At 39.3% G+C, this 16,135-nt stretch overlaps 1 protein-coding gene across 1 annotated transcript in view; it reads right to left on the bottom strand.

Moving 5' to 3' along the window:
• Positions 1-262: 262 nt before the first annotated feature.
• The window catches only part of VSNL1 (visinin like 1), a 93,195-nt gene continuing 77,322 nt past the window's right edge, over positions 263-16,135 (bottom strand). Inside the window, exons 3-4 of the mRNA XM_072407507.1 lie at positions 8,152-8,367; positions 263-1,424 (exon numbers count right to left, since the gene is read on the bottom strand). Of these exons, the coding sequence (XP_072263608.1) occupies positions 1,227-1,424; positions 8,152-8,367 (414 nt within the window). The 3' untranslated portion in view covers positions 263-1,226. The remainder of the gene's footprint in view (positions 1,425-8,151; positions 8,368-16,135) is intronic.

The raw sequence follows: 16,135 nt of genomic DNA on the forward strand, positions 1-16,135 counted from the left end.
TTAGTCGGACCTGGCCCTGGTTCCTCAGAACACCTTGATTTAAAATATTCAAATACAACTTACAGGTCTCTATATCTTTGTTTTCCATAGGGTTTAGTAAAATGAACCTATTATTTCCGGTCCGGGACTTCTTGAAGATCTCCAGCAGGGATGTGGTGAGTAAAGCCTAACACCATCATGGTGCACTGGGACTACCTAAGGTCTCCAATGACTGAAAAATGATCCCCAATGCATCAAAGAATACATATTGTGTGGAAAAGAGTCAAATGGTATAAATTATTTATTTGGGGACATATATTGCAACCTCTTTTGAAAATTCAGTCAGACATCATCAATACATTTGTCTTCCGACAGATCAATACTGCGTTTGCTCCCATTGAAACAATAGCTTCTGTCTACTCATATAGGCCTCTTATGTATGGGTACGTGTATGTATATAATACTTATATACATAAACATACATATTCTCTTGGCTGAAATGTCTATATATATACATATACATCTCTCTCTCTATATATATATATGTTTCTGTGGATTTATAGTTTTTGGGAAGGTTTCAGCGGGACTTGCATTTGTTCGTACTGTTTTTTTTTTTTCTTGATTGTGGCTCTTTAAGAATTCTTCAAGGGTGCAAATGAGGTAAGAATTAAGGCAAACCTAAGAGGCATGCAAATGAATTAACATTTAAATTCACTGACATCACAAGCACAGGTGTGGGGGGGCAAATGGGGCAGATCCATGAGCCGAGGTTCGTGTCCCTCCGCCTTGCCGGAACTACTTTACAGCGAGTGAAATGGATTCGTCAGAACAGTAACATTGCCATGGCAATCAGTGTCATCACTAACCACTAACACATAGGAGACACACAGCTAGCATCAGTAAAACAATAAATAATATTATGCAGTACATTACTGATGCACAAGCTTTAGGGACTTATGAAATTACATTGCACACTTCACATTGTGGCAGTCGTTTTTTTTCTGTGTTTTTTTATCGTTTTTTTAATATATATTTATATATATATTATATATACTTTTAAAATTCTTTAGCAAATGACATTCTCATGCACACGAGTGTCTCAAACACAAGAAGCAAGTCCATTTATAGGTAGTCCAAGCAAATATTTTTGTTAATTTTTTTTTTCGGTTTTCATTGTGGAGATAGCTGCAAACTGAATGGAACATTGACATTTCTGTGCAGTCCGTAACGCGCCGGCGGGGGCGAGCTCATTTTTGAATGTCACACTGGAGCAGTAATACGATGGAGGGGTCGCTCTTTGCGGCTTCTTTGAACTCATCCAGCGTGATCTGGTCGTCTTTGTTCTTATCCATCTTGCTGAAAATCTTGTCTACCCTCTGCTCGGGCGTCAAGCCATCCTCGTTCATTTTCATCATGATCACAGTGCCCACCATTTTATAAATAGCCTAGGGGAAGGAAAAAGGACAGTCATTAGTCATATTGCTCCCTGGGGGCTGTTTGTGGGTATACAGACTGATAAGACACATTTCATAGGGTAAAATGTATAGGGATGCAGTAAAACAGTCAAAAGATTAGGTTGCTTTGTGTCTAAAATGACAACTAAACTTTTTTTTTTCAACCTCAATTTTTCATTTTGTTTATTTACCCTTTATATTTCATTCTTTCCATTTATCATTTTTATTCTTTCCTACAAACAACCCAAGCATGACAGCTCTGATCATCAAAGAGTCCACATCTGGGAACAAGCCGTGAAATAAATATTCATTACATGGTGACACTGATTTACCTCTAAAGCCCAACCTATTTTTTACATTTTTGATAAAAAAAGGAATGGTTAAAACTACAGTTTTTATTATCATACAGATACAACAAAAATTTGAGGGGAAAAGTCTACAAAGTAAGATAAGCTGTTAACCCTTGCAAATATCCCCCAACACATGAGCATTGCACCATATGGACCATCTGAGCATCGGGATTCTGCACATTCATTAAAAATGGAGATGTCTTTTTTCTGATGCCCAGCACTGCACAGGCATTCCATTTATGATGCATAGGGTGCCTTAACACACCAATAATACGTAAATTGCAATATTTTATTGAAACAACTCATTTTTTTACTACTTTCTGAGACTTTGAACCTAAACAAAAAACAGATTAGAAAGTGACTCTTCCACACATTTGTACCCACTAAGATCCAGATATTTCCTGGCATTCATAGCACCAACCCTTTATTGGGTTAGGTGTGCAGGCACCTCTCGGTGTACAGAAGAACCTGCAGCCAGTAAGCAAGAATGTTCATTCAAATGTTGGAAGGCAAAGGGAGTAAGTGAAACAAGAAATCCGGACTTGTATAGTTATCCTTAGGAGTCTGTTTACACCAACTGTCAGAAGAATGAAATCCTATACCAGGCATCCTTTACCTAAGTCCAGCCCGGGGGCCAATTGTGGCCCGTGTTCAGAATTCCACTGGCCCGCATCCTCTGTCATAAAATCAATAATATGCGGCCTGCCAGCACTGTTGACCACAGTATAAAATACACGCATAAAAAAAAAAAAGCTATTTTATATTTCATTGGAGTTGATCAACCGCCTTCCAATTATCGTCCTGCTACTCTGCGGGCATGATCGGTAGGATGGGAGTCCCTATGTGTGCCCAGGAAATCCCCTATGCCTACTGTGATTACAAGATTAAGCTCTGCACACCGGACCGTGCACAGGGAATCCCTCACGTCACCCTGGTGGGCGTGTGCTGTGCAGGACCTGCACAGACCACGGTCACACTAACTCTGAGTAGATGCTGAATGGTCGGCTCCCACATATTTTCACCTTACCAAATCTGGCCCTCTTTGCAAAAAGTTTGGACAGCCCTGTCCTATACCATACAGGGGTTTCCCTCCCACTGGAGTGATTTATTCTTACTTCCTATTGGGTCTGTGAAACAGGAAGTGAAGTCTCACCAATGGGAGACACAAACCACTAGCAATTTTTCCTAGCAATTTATTTATAGTCTACAGCAGCCTTTCTTAACCTTTTTATCGATGAGAAACTCTTGAAAAATCCCCTGAAAATTTTCAGGGAACACCTACTACAGCAAATTTTGGGGGATCAATAAGAAAATCAAGGCCTCCAAAATTGTAGTCTTTGGAAATAATGCCCCTTTACAATGGTAGAAAACCTTTATGGACAACTAAAAACATTTTTAGGGGCCTGCAGTTAGCTCTACCAAGTGGTGGTGCTCCCAGAAAAATGCAGACATCATCAATGGGAGGTCAATAGGTTTGAGGAACCTCTAGTAATCTCTGGTTGAGGATGGCTGGTCTACACTACACATGGGTGACTGAAATATGAAGGCTAATGGTGAAAGAACAGCAACAATATTATTACACAGGACATGTACATCTCTCAAATTTATCTTGGCAATGTGAAAAAGATCAGCTACATTTTTTAAAGCAAAACTCCAAAAATAAGAGCAAAAACAGCTCAATGAAATAAGAAAAATAATCTGCAATATTCAGTTTTAATATAAAGATTTCCCCTGGACTTTTTTCTCTGTTGTTAGATGTAACAAGCAGCATGATTCAGCCCAGTTCATCTTCCCTCGTTCCCCAGCATGTGACTGGACAGTGAAGAGAGGCAGCAAAGCGAGCTTATCATTTGGTCACTGTGCCTTCTCTTTTTTTATGGTTCTCAGAACGGGAACTGATTGTTTTTTTGTATTTTGGCTTCTTGTCACAATCCAGTCCTGCTATACAGGGTATGCGAGAGGCTGATACCAGGTTGGATTTGACAAAAAACATTTAATGCTTTGGATTACATTAATTGATGTCTTATATATATTCAGGGAGTTTTGCTTTAATATATTTCCCATTATTCTATGAATTAGAGGTTTATATCCAGAAATCACCAGTTGTTCTCCTCTGTATAAGGACTGCACCACTCTTACATTTCTATGATTGGGTGCAGTTTATTAGCACTGAATAAGCTTAACTGGGTTGCTATAGAATCATTGCAATAGCACTCATTTCCCAGCATCTAAATTAATAGAAGAAATACCTCAAATGCATGTACAGTATAAATGTCATGGCTCAATAACCAGCAAATGAAGTTTCTACCCTTGGAGACCAAAGTCTGATTAACGCTGTTAATTAGCCCCTGGATTCCGGGTTACTAAGTATGCAAAGCCTTAATCGCAACAGCCCAGCCACGCTGGTTCAGTGAACCTGTGTACAGTTTCTGGTTCAGTGATCCGGGGCACAAAATCAAGTCAATGTTTGCTCAGAAGAGAAAAGTGGTCCCTGCTGCATCCATGTCCATGACCATAGTAAATAAGTCTGCACTATGTCTGCAGGCTCCTCAGCCATTCCGCATCAATGCAGATTGTGGAAGGGAGTCCCCTTTAGAGAAAATTAGAACAGCAGATTAGCTTAAACTGTTCCAGTTGCTGAACTGGGGCGCCAGGAAGTTTGAAGAGTGTTAAATTGGGTCATGCTAAAATACTTTATTCATGACTTGGTTGGTTGGCAAAAAAGAAAAAAAATCTGCATTTCTAAGTAGAGTCACAAGAAAACAAGAATACATTTTAAAAAATTACACAAATTGCCCGGAAGTGCCACTAAAATTCCCTAGTTACATCTTAACCGGTGCAAGGATAACAAGGATCATGCTTGTAGCTGGGAACGTTACTTATAACCAGACCCAAAGATTCTGCACAGTACGATGACACAGAGCTCCAGGCAAAGAGCTTGTTATAATATATTAGATTGCAGGTAAAGGGACTTGTAATGTGTCATGATAAAAGCATGTTATGCTCAGGGTACATCAATCTCGGTCTATATTTGACATCAACTGACACTGAGCATAGATGCTACCCTAAAGACTGAGCAGTCACTGACAGTTCTGTCCCAATAAAGATCAGGGACCAGAGTGGTTCCTAATCATGTGGTCACCATATTAGTGATGACATAGTAATCTCATGCTGGCTGGTGGCTTCATTCACAAAATAAGCCTTCAGATACTATAATTGCCAAAAAGGGTATTACAGTACCACATTTTACCAATTGTCAAGCTTTTTTTTAAGTATATTAAAAACATGAAGCATGTTTATTAATTAAAATAGTGTAGCAAAAAAACCTAATATATCTTTAAAAATATACAAAAGTATGAAATAAGTCATAGACTTTTAGTATGGTTAACCAACCTCTAGTCCTCTAGTCATACAAGGGCTGGATACATTTGCTCACAAAGCTCCTAAGACACTTATTATAGATATGGTATTGCATAACAATATTGTTTTTGGCAACTGAATAAGGCGTTTCTCTAAAATGCTATTTTATTAGGATTGGTCATTCTTAAATTACATCTAATCCCTACCGGGACACGATAGTTAGGTAAAGCCATGGTTTTTGTTTTCCTAAGATACGATTTTACACATTTTATCTATTCTTTCTTGTGTATTTTGCATTCTCTCCAGGCTCTTTCAACCTTTTTATGGCTACACACGGTCAAGTCCTGGCTGTATATTATTGCTGTGGACCAGCTTCAGTAGTGAACCATATAAACGCAGTGGGGGTGTAAGCTGTATGACCTTGCTTAGTGAATGCAGTGATAGTTCATTCTACAAAGAAAAGCCAAACACATCCAAGGGGAAAAAAAAAAACTTTTTCCTTGCACATGATTGGATGGGTAAAGTTAAGCGTTATCTCATTTCATAGGATATGTGCTATACCCCTTGCAATAGGAGGATTCACTTTGCAATTCATTTAGTGAATCAACCCAATGTGTAGTCCCAACCACGGACATGCAGGACACAGGGACACAATTAGAAGACTTTATCACCCTACAACACTAAGAGGCTGAACAAAGTCCTACATAGCAGGATTATCAGATATTGTTGTAACATATACAGATTTAGAAATAATGAAAACCTCATTTGGAATTACAAAGTCATAATCAGCCAGGGTCCCTCCAGAGGTTGCTAGGGGTTCCTTGAGCAATGAGTAATTTGTATAATTTGTACCTCTCAGGTCAGTTATTACTGACACTAATGATCTTTTTGGGTATGTGAAACATTGGCAATCTTCCCACAGACCACCATGCTAATATACTATGAGCATTGGATATAATAATAACAGCAAGAATTCCACGAAGACCTGAAAACTATTCCAAGGCTTTCCCTATGTTAAAAAGGTTGAGAAAGGCTTTAGAGCTTTGCTGAAATTTTAGTATTTGAGTCCACATTTACTTTAATATCTAGATTATAGATATGGAATTTAGTGTACATGTTTGCATTGCTCTTCCAAATTGTCTTTCCTTGCAGGATTACCATGCAACCTCCGGGTACATGGCAAGTGAAGTGTGTAAAAACACATTACTATGCAGTTATAGATTCCAGCAAACTGTCACAATGCTGTGTTAATACATTCTTATCATGAATTATGTACTTGGTGGTGCAGAATATAACAAACACATTCATTTTAAACAGCACTTGGTGGGATGCAGCACATCATCTGCCATTACTCTTCTATGACATCACTTAGAAACGCCATAGAAGCTGTACATAGGAAGCAGGAGGGGTGCCGAGATTTACACAGATCCAGGGGTGTGATGGCAATGCTAGACACGTGACAAGGATGCAGCCCAGTTGTGCATGTCGGAGTGTTTCTCGGTAAAATACATCAATGTGGTGGTCTTGTATTGAATCTCATTTATTGTGTTTGTTGCGCTGTATTTAATGTGTCTGTTTTACGCAGGACTGTACATTAAATAGGGGTTGCAAAGGACAAATACAGACAGTAACACAGGAGGAGAGGACCCTGCCCTGAAGAGCTTACAATCTAAGGTCTGGTGCTGATTTGCAAAGAATTTTAACCTCTGTCTAGGTTTTATGGCTGTCTGTGTCCCTGCTGGGGGGAGTCATTCTCTCTATATGCTCTGGTGATCAAAAGTGAGGGAAGAATTAAGCTGTGACTTAACCAGGTAAACAGGAGTCATTTTCAAACAGGGATGTGTTCCAAAAACTTAGCTCAACCAAGAGGTTCACTCTAACTTCCTGTTGTGTCAACATGCCAGGAAGTGAAGGAAACACCTATATGAGAAACAAATTGACAAAAAAAAACTTTGACAGGGGTTTAATCATTCTATACCTTGCAACATGGGACAAATGCATGTTCTAGATATACTTTAAACATGGAATGCAAAGCTTAATTTTTCATGCTGTGTTTGGTCATCGAACACTCTAGCTTTTCTCATTTCAGTCCACCAATCAAAAGCCTGCAGCACAACTACTCCCCTCAATTCTGGGACCATTTCCCCTTTAGATCTGGTGTTGAATTTACCTATAAGTAACCAGAGGCTGCCAGACAGACCCGAAACAAGAGATTAAAAATCACCTATATGAACTATTGTTTTTTTTAGATCTCCCTCTCTTACAGTACAGGCAACAGTCCATTGTAAATACAGTGCTGTACTGCTTAATTAAATAAGTATTACATTTTTTTTAAAGCTAATTCAATATTATTCTTATGTTGTAATTAAATCGTCTTTAGTTTATTTTGTAAACACTTTAATGTATTAATATTTTTATAATACAACTGTATCTGACACGTACATTATTAAAGAAGGAAACACTGCCTCTACCATTTTTTTTTATTAATCACATGATTGGGGACCACTTTGACTGGTTCTTTATTGTTTGTGAGGCCTGAAGCTTTTAACAACAGCCAAGTTGACAAATAGCAACCCTGGAATGTGTCAGCCTGTAGCAGTCAAAGGGATGATCACAAATGTATTCTTAGAATGGGACATTAAGTAATGTTTCTATATAAATTGCATGTAGTAAGGATTTAAAAGGTCTAGTCGCTAAAACATTCATCTACCATGTAAAAATGACCTGCTTTAGAAGAGCCAAGTTATCCTATATTCCCCGGCATTACTGCCTGGGTGTACTTACAGCTTTTTCCTGGACAGAAGTAACTCCATTCACTACAGTCCATGGCCGTACTGTCACAATCCACTTAACAAAACTACGAGGCAGTAGGAAATGTCTTTTTCCTTGTATTTCATTTATAAAAATGACTATTATATCAGCCATGAAAGGCTTGTGCCTCGCTGTCTGTGATAAGCTGATTCTCTGTATATGACACATAACTGGCAAGGAGAACAAATCTTACTAACCTCAATGATCTCCAGCATCTCCACTCGAGTGATTTTGCCATCTCCGTCCAGGTCATACATATTGAAAGCCCAATTAAGTTTCTGTTCAAAGCTTCCCCTTGATGTGATGGACAGCGCACATATAAACTCTCTGAAGTCAATGGTTCCATCTCCGTTTTTATCGAAGGTCCTGAAAGCATGTTGGGCAAACTTTGATGCATCGCCGTATGGGAAAAACTGCAAAGTGAAAGAACAAAATGATATTAAACACATGGGATTAAAAAAAACACTCTGATAGATTTTAAATATTCCATTTTTGGGGGAACTGATCAGTGCATCACATTGTACAGTGTAGTTTATTTATTGCAAAAGTAAGCTTTCTTCAGTTGTAAGCTAAGAAAACATACAACTTTCAGATAGAAATAAAATCCCAAACTGGCACTGGCGGTCTTTAAACTCACATCTACAGCTTCAGTTTCAGGGGTGCGTTATGCTGCCGACTCACAACCTAACCACACCTGACCTATTCCCAAAGCTGTGTACACACGTACAATAATTATTATTGAAAAGGAACGACTAACGATTGTTCGCCTGATAATCGTTAACAAAAAAGGTGCACAGTGACGCTGACTAACAAGGAATGTCACTGGAAACGAACAACCACCCTGGTGGATCTGATTGCAAGACATTCGTTTGCTATTTGTAGTGTGTTCAGTCGTTCAGTGATCATGGATGGTTCTGCAGTACACTTTCTCCTTTACATGTCACTTTCTGCATCGTTCAAACAATCATATAAGTCTGTGAACATTATTGGTGGATATTATTTGAATGATCGTATTGTTACAGCATGTATAGAAGTGTGCACAATACGATTGTTCAAAATAATTGTTGATAATCGTTAGTCTAATGACAATTATTGCACGTGTGTACCTAGCTTTAGTCTGACAATACACCATCAGCCAGGTGCTTCCTAGCGATCTCCAAATCAAGGCCCAGAAGAGGGATGAAGGGTTGGCCAACCCATTCCATCCTATACATTCTGGACCTGGATCCCAAAAAAAGATCTGTAAAGCTTAAGTTCTACTATTAATCAGCCCCTTTAATCTCCTCCCTTAGATAAAATAGAGGGAGATGCTGCCTCACATACATCACAACAATACAATAGGTATTGGGTATAACTTGGTGTCTTTAGGGCAATTCTGATACTGAAAGGATAGCAAAACATTAAACCTATATAATAGCCAATTTGTTCCACCTTCTGTTTTGCTGTTGAAGCTCTGAAATTATTCTACCCATTGTCAGTGCTGGATTGCTCGATGCCAGAAGGAACATTTTTGCAGCTCTGGGTCCCAGGTTCAAATCTCGGCCAGGACACTATCTGCTTGGAGTTTGCAGGTTCTCCCCGTGTTTGCGTGGGTTTCCTCCCACATTCCAAAAATATTCAGTTAGGTTAATTGGCTTCCCCCCAAAATTGACCATAGAATGATAAAAATATATAACTACGGTAGGGACATTAGTTCGTTAGCCACTTTGATGGTAAGCTAGTCACATGACTACATGACTATGGACTTTGTGCAGAGCTGTGTAATATGTCGGCGCTATATAAATGCTGTGTAATAATTATAATAATTCTTTATGAATGTGCATTTATCACAAACTAAGTGTAAGTGCAAAACAGATGAAGGGTTTCTTTTCACTACACTTTTGGAAAGTTTTTACTATGAAGTAACACCATCATAAACTCCAGTAAAACTTTTATTATTTGATTTATTAGGAAGGACAACATTATAGCTGTAACTTCAGATTACTTACACTATATATCCAAACGTTAGTGCCCCAACACACCGATAGTATATGAGCTTTTTAACTTCCTATTCTAACCGCATAGACGCCGATATGAAACTGGCATCTTCTTAATGGCTATAACTCCATACTTTTAGAAAGACTTTGTAGGGGACTTTGAAGGGGTCGTATTGAAATGTGTGCCCCATTCAGCCAAAGGAGTAGTTGTGCAGCTAGGAACTGAAGTTGGACAAGACCCAGCTGGTGTTCCAATCCATTCAAACATGTTGAGTTATGTGTAGAACATATCAGTTCTTTCACACCTTCTCACATACTTCTCAAATCATGTCTTTATGGCCTTAGACTTGAGCACAGGGTCATAACCATGGTGAAAAAAAGGTTGTTCGTAGACTGGTGCCAGGACGTCTTTGTATGCTCCAGAATTCACAGTTCCCTATATTGGCCACAAACTGTCCGTATTATGTATATTTAGCACAGACATTTTTGTGAACATTGAAGCATTATCTGCATCAAAACCTTGGTTCCTCATACCAGTACCAGATCCGTACAGATGACATGAAAAAAAAAAACAAAAGGCTGACACAATAAAACCATGGCAATTTTTGAAAGCTGGAAAACCATTAGCTACTTTGGTTGATGTTTTTTTTCTTTCTTACAATACGCGAATAAATGTAACCAGGTGATTACAGAAAATTATAGTCAGTCTTATTCTGCATCCACTCCACTGAGAGACAGACAACATATTTTATTTAATGAAAAGTAAAGCATTGAAAAAAGTATTTGTCTATACAATGATGGATTCAAGGGGTCCCCCCATGTTAAAAAAAGGATAATAAACACTGCTATACGCACTTGCTCGCTTTGCTGCACACTATTCCTGCAGACCATCACTGATATTGATAAGGTTGGACCATGCCTGTGCAAAGTATCTCAACACAGAGGATTGTAGGGTATAAGGAAGTGACAACGCAGAACAATTTGGAGCCAGTTGTCAACCTTTACCAGTAATTTCCTAACCAATGACTTTTATGGTAGAATTACAAGGTGCATTTTTAATGATTTTAATTAAAGAAAACACATATTCAGATACACTAATGTGCTAATCAATTATGAGGTTTTCAAAGTTGATGCTGAATCTACTAACACAGGGGAGCCAAGTTCCTCCTTTCCTGTTGGGAGAGCAGCTGCGGTCCTGTGTCTGACTGGCTATAAGCACAGTACAGGTTTGTATGATTTTACTGAATTCCATAGTTGACTTGTAACTTCAGCTTTAGCAAACACACACAGTCTGTATAGATAATGCAGCCATTCACCATTAAAAAAATTCTATGAATAGCAGATCTGAGCAGAGTTTATATATTAACTTTCCCTTATGATGTTTCACACTTCAGCAAGCTCCTATATATTGTGCAATGGAATAAAGCACTGTGCTGCATTACTTGGCATGGCCAGCTTGCTAGTGGAAATATAATATCAGCAGGTAACTGTGCTTCCCTCAAGGCTCCGATTTGGACATCAGCCACTTCAGCAGTTTCCGGACTCAGACACGGGGGGAATAAAACCCAGATGGAATTGCAGTGAGAATTAAAAATTAACCTCAGGCAAAATTGGGACATTTAGAAGAAGAATAAAATATAGTTGTGATTTTGTGAGACAGGGTGTAACCACCCAAGACAGGGTATAACCACCAAAAGCGAGGGAACAATTGTTGTCCAAGGCAGCCAGTCAGTTTCTCTGCCAGTATAGGAGCAGACCAGGAAGTGTCTGAATGGTTATTAAGTGGGACATTTCGCTAACATGGGTGCTTCCACATTTTGTTATCTTCTGCCTCGTTTCCTTTTATTTCAGTAGTGTAGAGAAACACATATGACCAGACAAGTATTACTGTATTTCCTTTCATTTATGTTGAACAAACAGCGTATGCATTGTAATATGAGAAGAATTGCAAGTGTAGACAGTTATCACAGGTACAGGTGTCAGCCCCCACAGCTCTTGTTCTGGTGACTACTTACCTATCACTTCCTGCTTTAGGGACAGTAGTCACCAAGATAAATGGAGATGGTGGAATTACCCAGAGGGGACCCATGCAGCAATAAAAACACAGGTTCAACTTTAAAGTTCTAGTTTGAGTTTAAATTAAAGTTTGCAAATATTCAGATATGTAGCTACCGTGTACCGTGGAACTAGCATTCTACTTTAAAAATTTGGGATGAGGCAGGGCTTTATTGCAGGAAGGGACAAGCGATGTCTTTTCTGGAATAAGCATTCTTACCTGCCTGATCTCATTTTGTAAAATTCATTGAGTTGTGCATACCAATTGGAAAAAGGAGGTGAAGGAGATGGAGGACAGGTATGAATATACACTGGGTCTAGTTCCGCTTTAAGGATACCGGATAACATAAAGCTGATACTGTGCTCCATGACCCATGCTGAGCTTAATATCAGACAGGTAGGTTACAAAACCAGGAAAACTCAGACATCTAATAAACAGAATTTTCATAACCCTGACATCACCAAAGAGACAGAAGCAATCACACATACAAAGAACATTTTAAAATCTAACTCCAAGAAAGTAATAAAAATACAAATAAAGTGGATCTGTGATAATTATTACATAATACATGCATTTTTAAATGCAAACAGTGCCTCTTGAACTTCCTGTACAGTAGGTAGGGATGTACAGGGTAAGAAAGAAGAAACACTAGAAGACAATCAAATTGTGTTCTGACAAGAAACATAAGAAATCCAGTCACAAGCCAAGGCTGGTCTAGATGAACCTAGGGTAAAAGGAAGAAAGTTGAAAAATGTTGGCTATCAGGTGCAAGCAGAAAAAAGTATTTCAGGGGACATTTCTGGATTGAAGCTGAATACTGCAGGAAAAGCTTGTTCTGGTATTTAATTTTTAATGGACTATTCCTTTTTATGGACACAATATTCCAGTGATTTGGACATGATTGGTGTAAAAATTGTTTTAGAACACCAGGATGAGACATTTCTGAATACCGGGACATAGTGAGCTTTTAAAAAAGCTTTTTATAATGTCCTGCCAACGTACCTTGCAATAGACTTGCGGTGTAGTATGCCACTCAACACAATTTGCCAAAAGACTTAAGGTGTAATATGCCACCTTGTACCCCTTGTTCACCTAGCTGGAATATGCAATGCTCGGGGCTCTGATTTTATTTGTTTCCCTGGATAGATTTTATCTATTTTTTTATCCTGTAGATACTGAAGAACAGGGGTGTCAAAATCTGGCCCGCGGGCCAAATCTGGCCCGGCATATCCTTTTTTTTTTTGGGCGCCTAAAAGCATTCCTAATATGAATTGCAGCTGGCCCGCTGGTTCTAGCAATTCATTTTAAGCTGCTGTTCTATAGACGTGAGTAAAATGCCACTACTACAATTCCCGGCATCACTCATGTCTCCAGACCAGCCGCCTCTCTGCCTATGTGTGGCCCCACATTTTAAAGATGCAAGTGATGCCAGGAATTGTAGTAGCGACATCCCTTGTCTCTATTGAAAAGCAGCCTATGCTGCTAAATTGATCTATCCAATGCATATTTCTGCATGCTCTTCTCATGTGTTCTTCCTATTGAGATTGTTTTTTCAATAAATTTCAAGTTTGGCCCGCAACTTGCTCCAAGTTTTTAATTTCGGCCCTCTGTATATTTGAATCTAACACCCCTGCTGTAGAATGTGATCAAATGCCAGGTAATTCTAGTCTTCTATTCTTGTTCAGGCCAACACTTAAAAATTTGGATTTCCTTTACTAGTCCTGAAGACAATGGATACCAAAACAAATAATGATGGACATAGACATTATTATATCAAGTCAGTCACATAACCCAGCTGCACAAACTAAACAACAGAGAAGTATACTAAAATATCTGTGAGGGATGAGAATCACAATAAACCATCTATCATTGCCTGGCCTCAACATTTCAGGTCAGCTTGTTATTGTGTCATCAAGCCAAAAGCAGGTGGCCATTTCCCCACCAGGTTCTGGAATTAATTGCAAAATTCATATTCCACAATGAGATTTTACATGCCATGGCGGATGCCACACTTTGATTACTTACTAAATCAACTCCTAGAAGGCAACATCACAAGGCGATTTCTTCTAAAGACTACTCATCTAAAGGCATGGAAACACGTGTTACGCCACCCATGAGTTTAACCATAGGAATGCCAGATGACATAATGCCAGGTTCAGGTCACATGAACCAAAACTACCCCCCCCCCACTCCAAAACAAAGTCACCAGCAAGTATGGGTATTTTTTAAAAAGTGGCCGTCCTAAAGCAGGAGAGTATCACCATGGGCCTGGTTGTCGGCAAAGATGGCAGCTTCAGTTGATGCAGCCTTGGTAGGTTCCTAAAAAAAGGTAAGTGCATGCCACAGTCGGCAAGTAAGCTGTGGAAACCTGCGGATTATGGAAAAAGCTCACCTATACCGACAATCGTTTACTTCCACTTTAAGAACTAAAATGTATTGGTTTATTGGAGAATAATATGTGCTTGATTAATGTCACGTTAACAAACCCTGTGTGTGAGGCTGACAGATAGTATTCATGAATGATACATATTCCCCTACCAGATTCCAAACAGTGGATATAAGAACACATACTGCATAGCGACAGAATATCCGAAAAGACTCATTTATCTTCCATGTTCAGCCAAACTGAGGAACAATCACAGGCAAAGAATATAATCAATTCTACTCTGCTCTGCAATTCCACCGGGGTTCCAATGTACAAATGAAGAAGAAAGAAAAGAAAAAGAAAAGAAGAGAAAAATTAAATAAAAAATCATTTGCTTTATTCGTTCACCAATACCAGACCGCGCCTAGAAGGCAAAGCAGCCCTGGCATACATAGCAGTATATGTTTGTGCACGATGAATATTTATCATGTTTTGTGAATAGTTAGAGGTTTATATACCAAAACCGCTGCAAGATCCAGAAATCCTACCCCACTCTACACAGCCTGCTGCCTTTTTGTTTTCTTCCTAAGGTAAATTGATAAATACCACTTCAACTGCTTCGGCACAGGTCCCTGGATGGATATAGTCTATATCGGGGGGTAAGTCAATTTTTCCATGTTACAGATAGTCCCCGGGTTACATATGAGATAGGGACTGTAGGTTTGTTCTTAAGTTGAATTTGTATGTAAGTTGGAACAGGTACATTATTTTAATAAATGCAATTGGGACAGATGTTTGTCTCAACATATTATTAGACAGCATGGTGTGCTCTGATATGCAAAAAGAAACAACTGCTGAGTTTGTCTTGGTCATTAAAGAGTTACAAGAGGTTGCAGAACAGCAAGATTTCTTGTACAAGTCATGCCAACTGCCCTCTCCCCCATTAAGCCTCCGTTCTGCACACGAGCGAGCAAGGAAGCCCATTCGTATCTAGGAGTCGTCCGTATGTCGGATGTCCTTAACTCGGCGACTACCTGTACATTAGTCTATCTATCGATCTATCCAGCTACCCATTCATCCCCTTTCTGCTGATCCCTATGCCACAGTTAGGTTTACCCAGCCCAACCAATCCCAGTGCCCAACCCAGAAATTTTTTTAAGCTGGGTGGGAAGAAATTGTAGGCGGGTGGAAGCCCCTGAGTTGTGACCCAACTCATCAGTAACCACCCAAAAACAGCCGGGTGGTAGCTGAAAAGTGCTGGGTGGGTTCGTAGATATCGTGCAGGATCGTTCGTCGTTCGTTTTCCAACGATAATAATTGGAAGTGTGTACGTAGCTTAACATTAGAAGGGGTGGGCTTAATATCAGTAGGGGCATGGTTTAGCATTAGTAGGATGCAGGGCTTAGCATTAGTAAGGGGCAGGGCTTAAGATTAGGGGAATTAGTTTAGCATTAGTAGGGAGTGGGGATTTGCATTATTAAGGGGCAGGGTATAACATTAGTAGGGGCAATGCTTAACATTAGAAGGGGGGGGGCTTAACATCAGTAGGGGCATGGTTTAGCATTAGTAGGGTGCGAGGCTTTGCAATAGTAAGGGGCAGGGCTTAGCAGAAGCAGGGGCAGGGCTTAGCATCAGTAAGGGCCGGACTTAGTTGCAATTTTGGAAGAAATCAAGAAGGTGCTTTCTGCATTTTCCTCAGATTCAAAAGTCCACATAGGTACCAAAAAGTGCTTTTGCACCAAAGCTAAATTTAATTCATATATAAAACACACAAACAAATACAG

This window comes from Pyxicephalus adspersus, chromosome 4, assembly GCF_032062135.1.
Source record: "Pyxicephalus adspersus chromosome 4, UCB_Pads_2.0, whole genome shotgun sequence".
Lineage (NCBI taxonomy): Eukaryota > Metazoa > Chordata > Amphibia > Anura > Pyxicephalidae > Pyxicephalus > Pyxicephalus adspersus.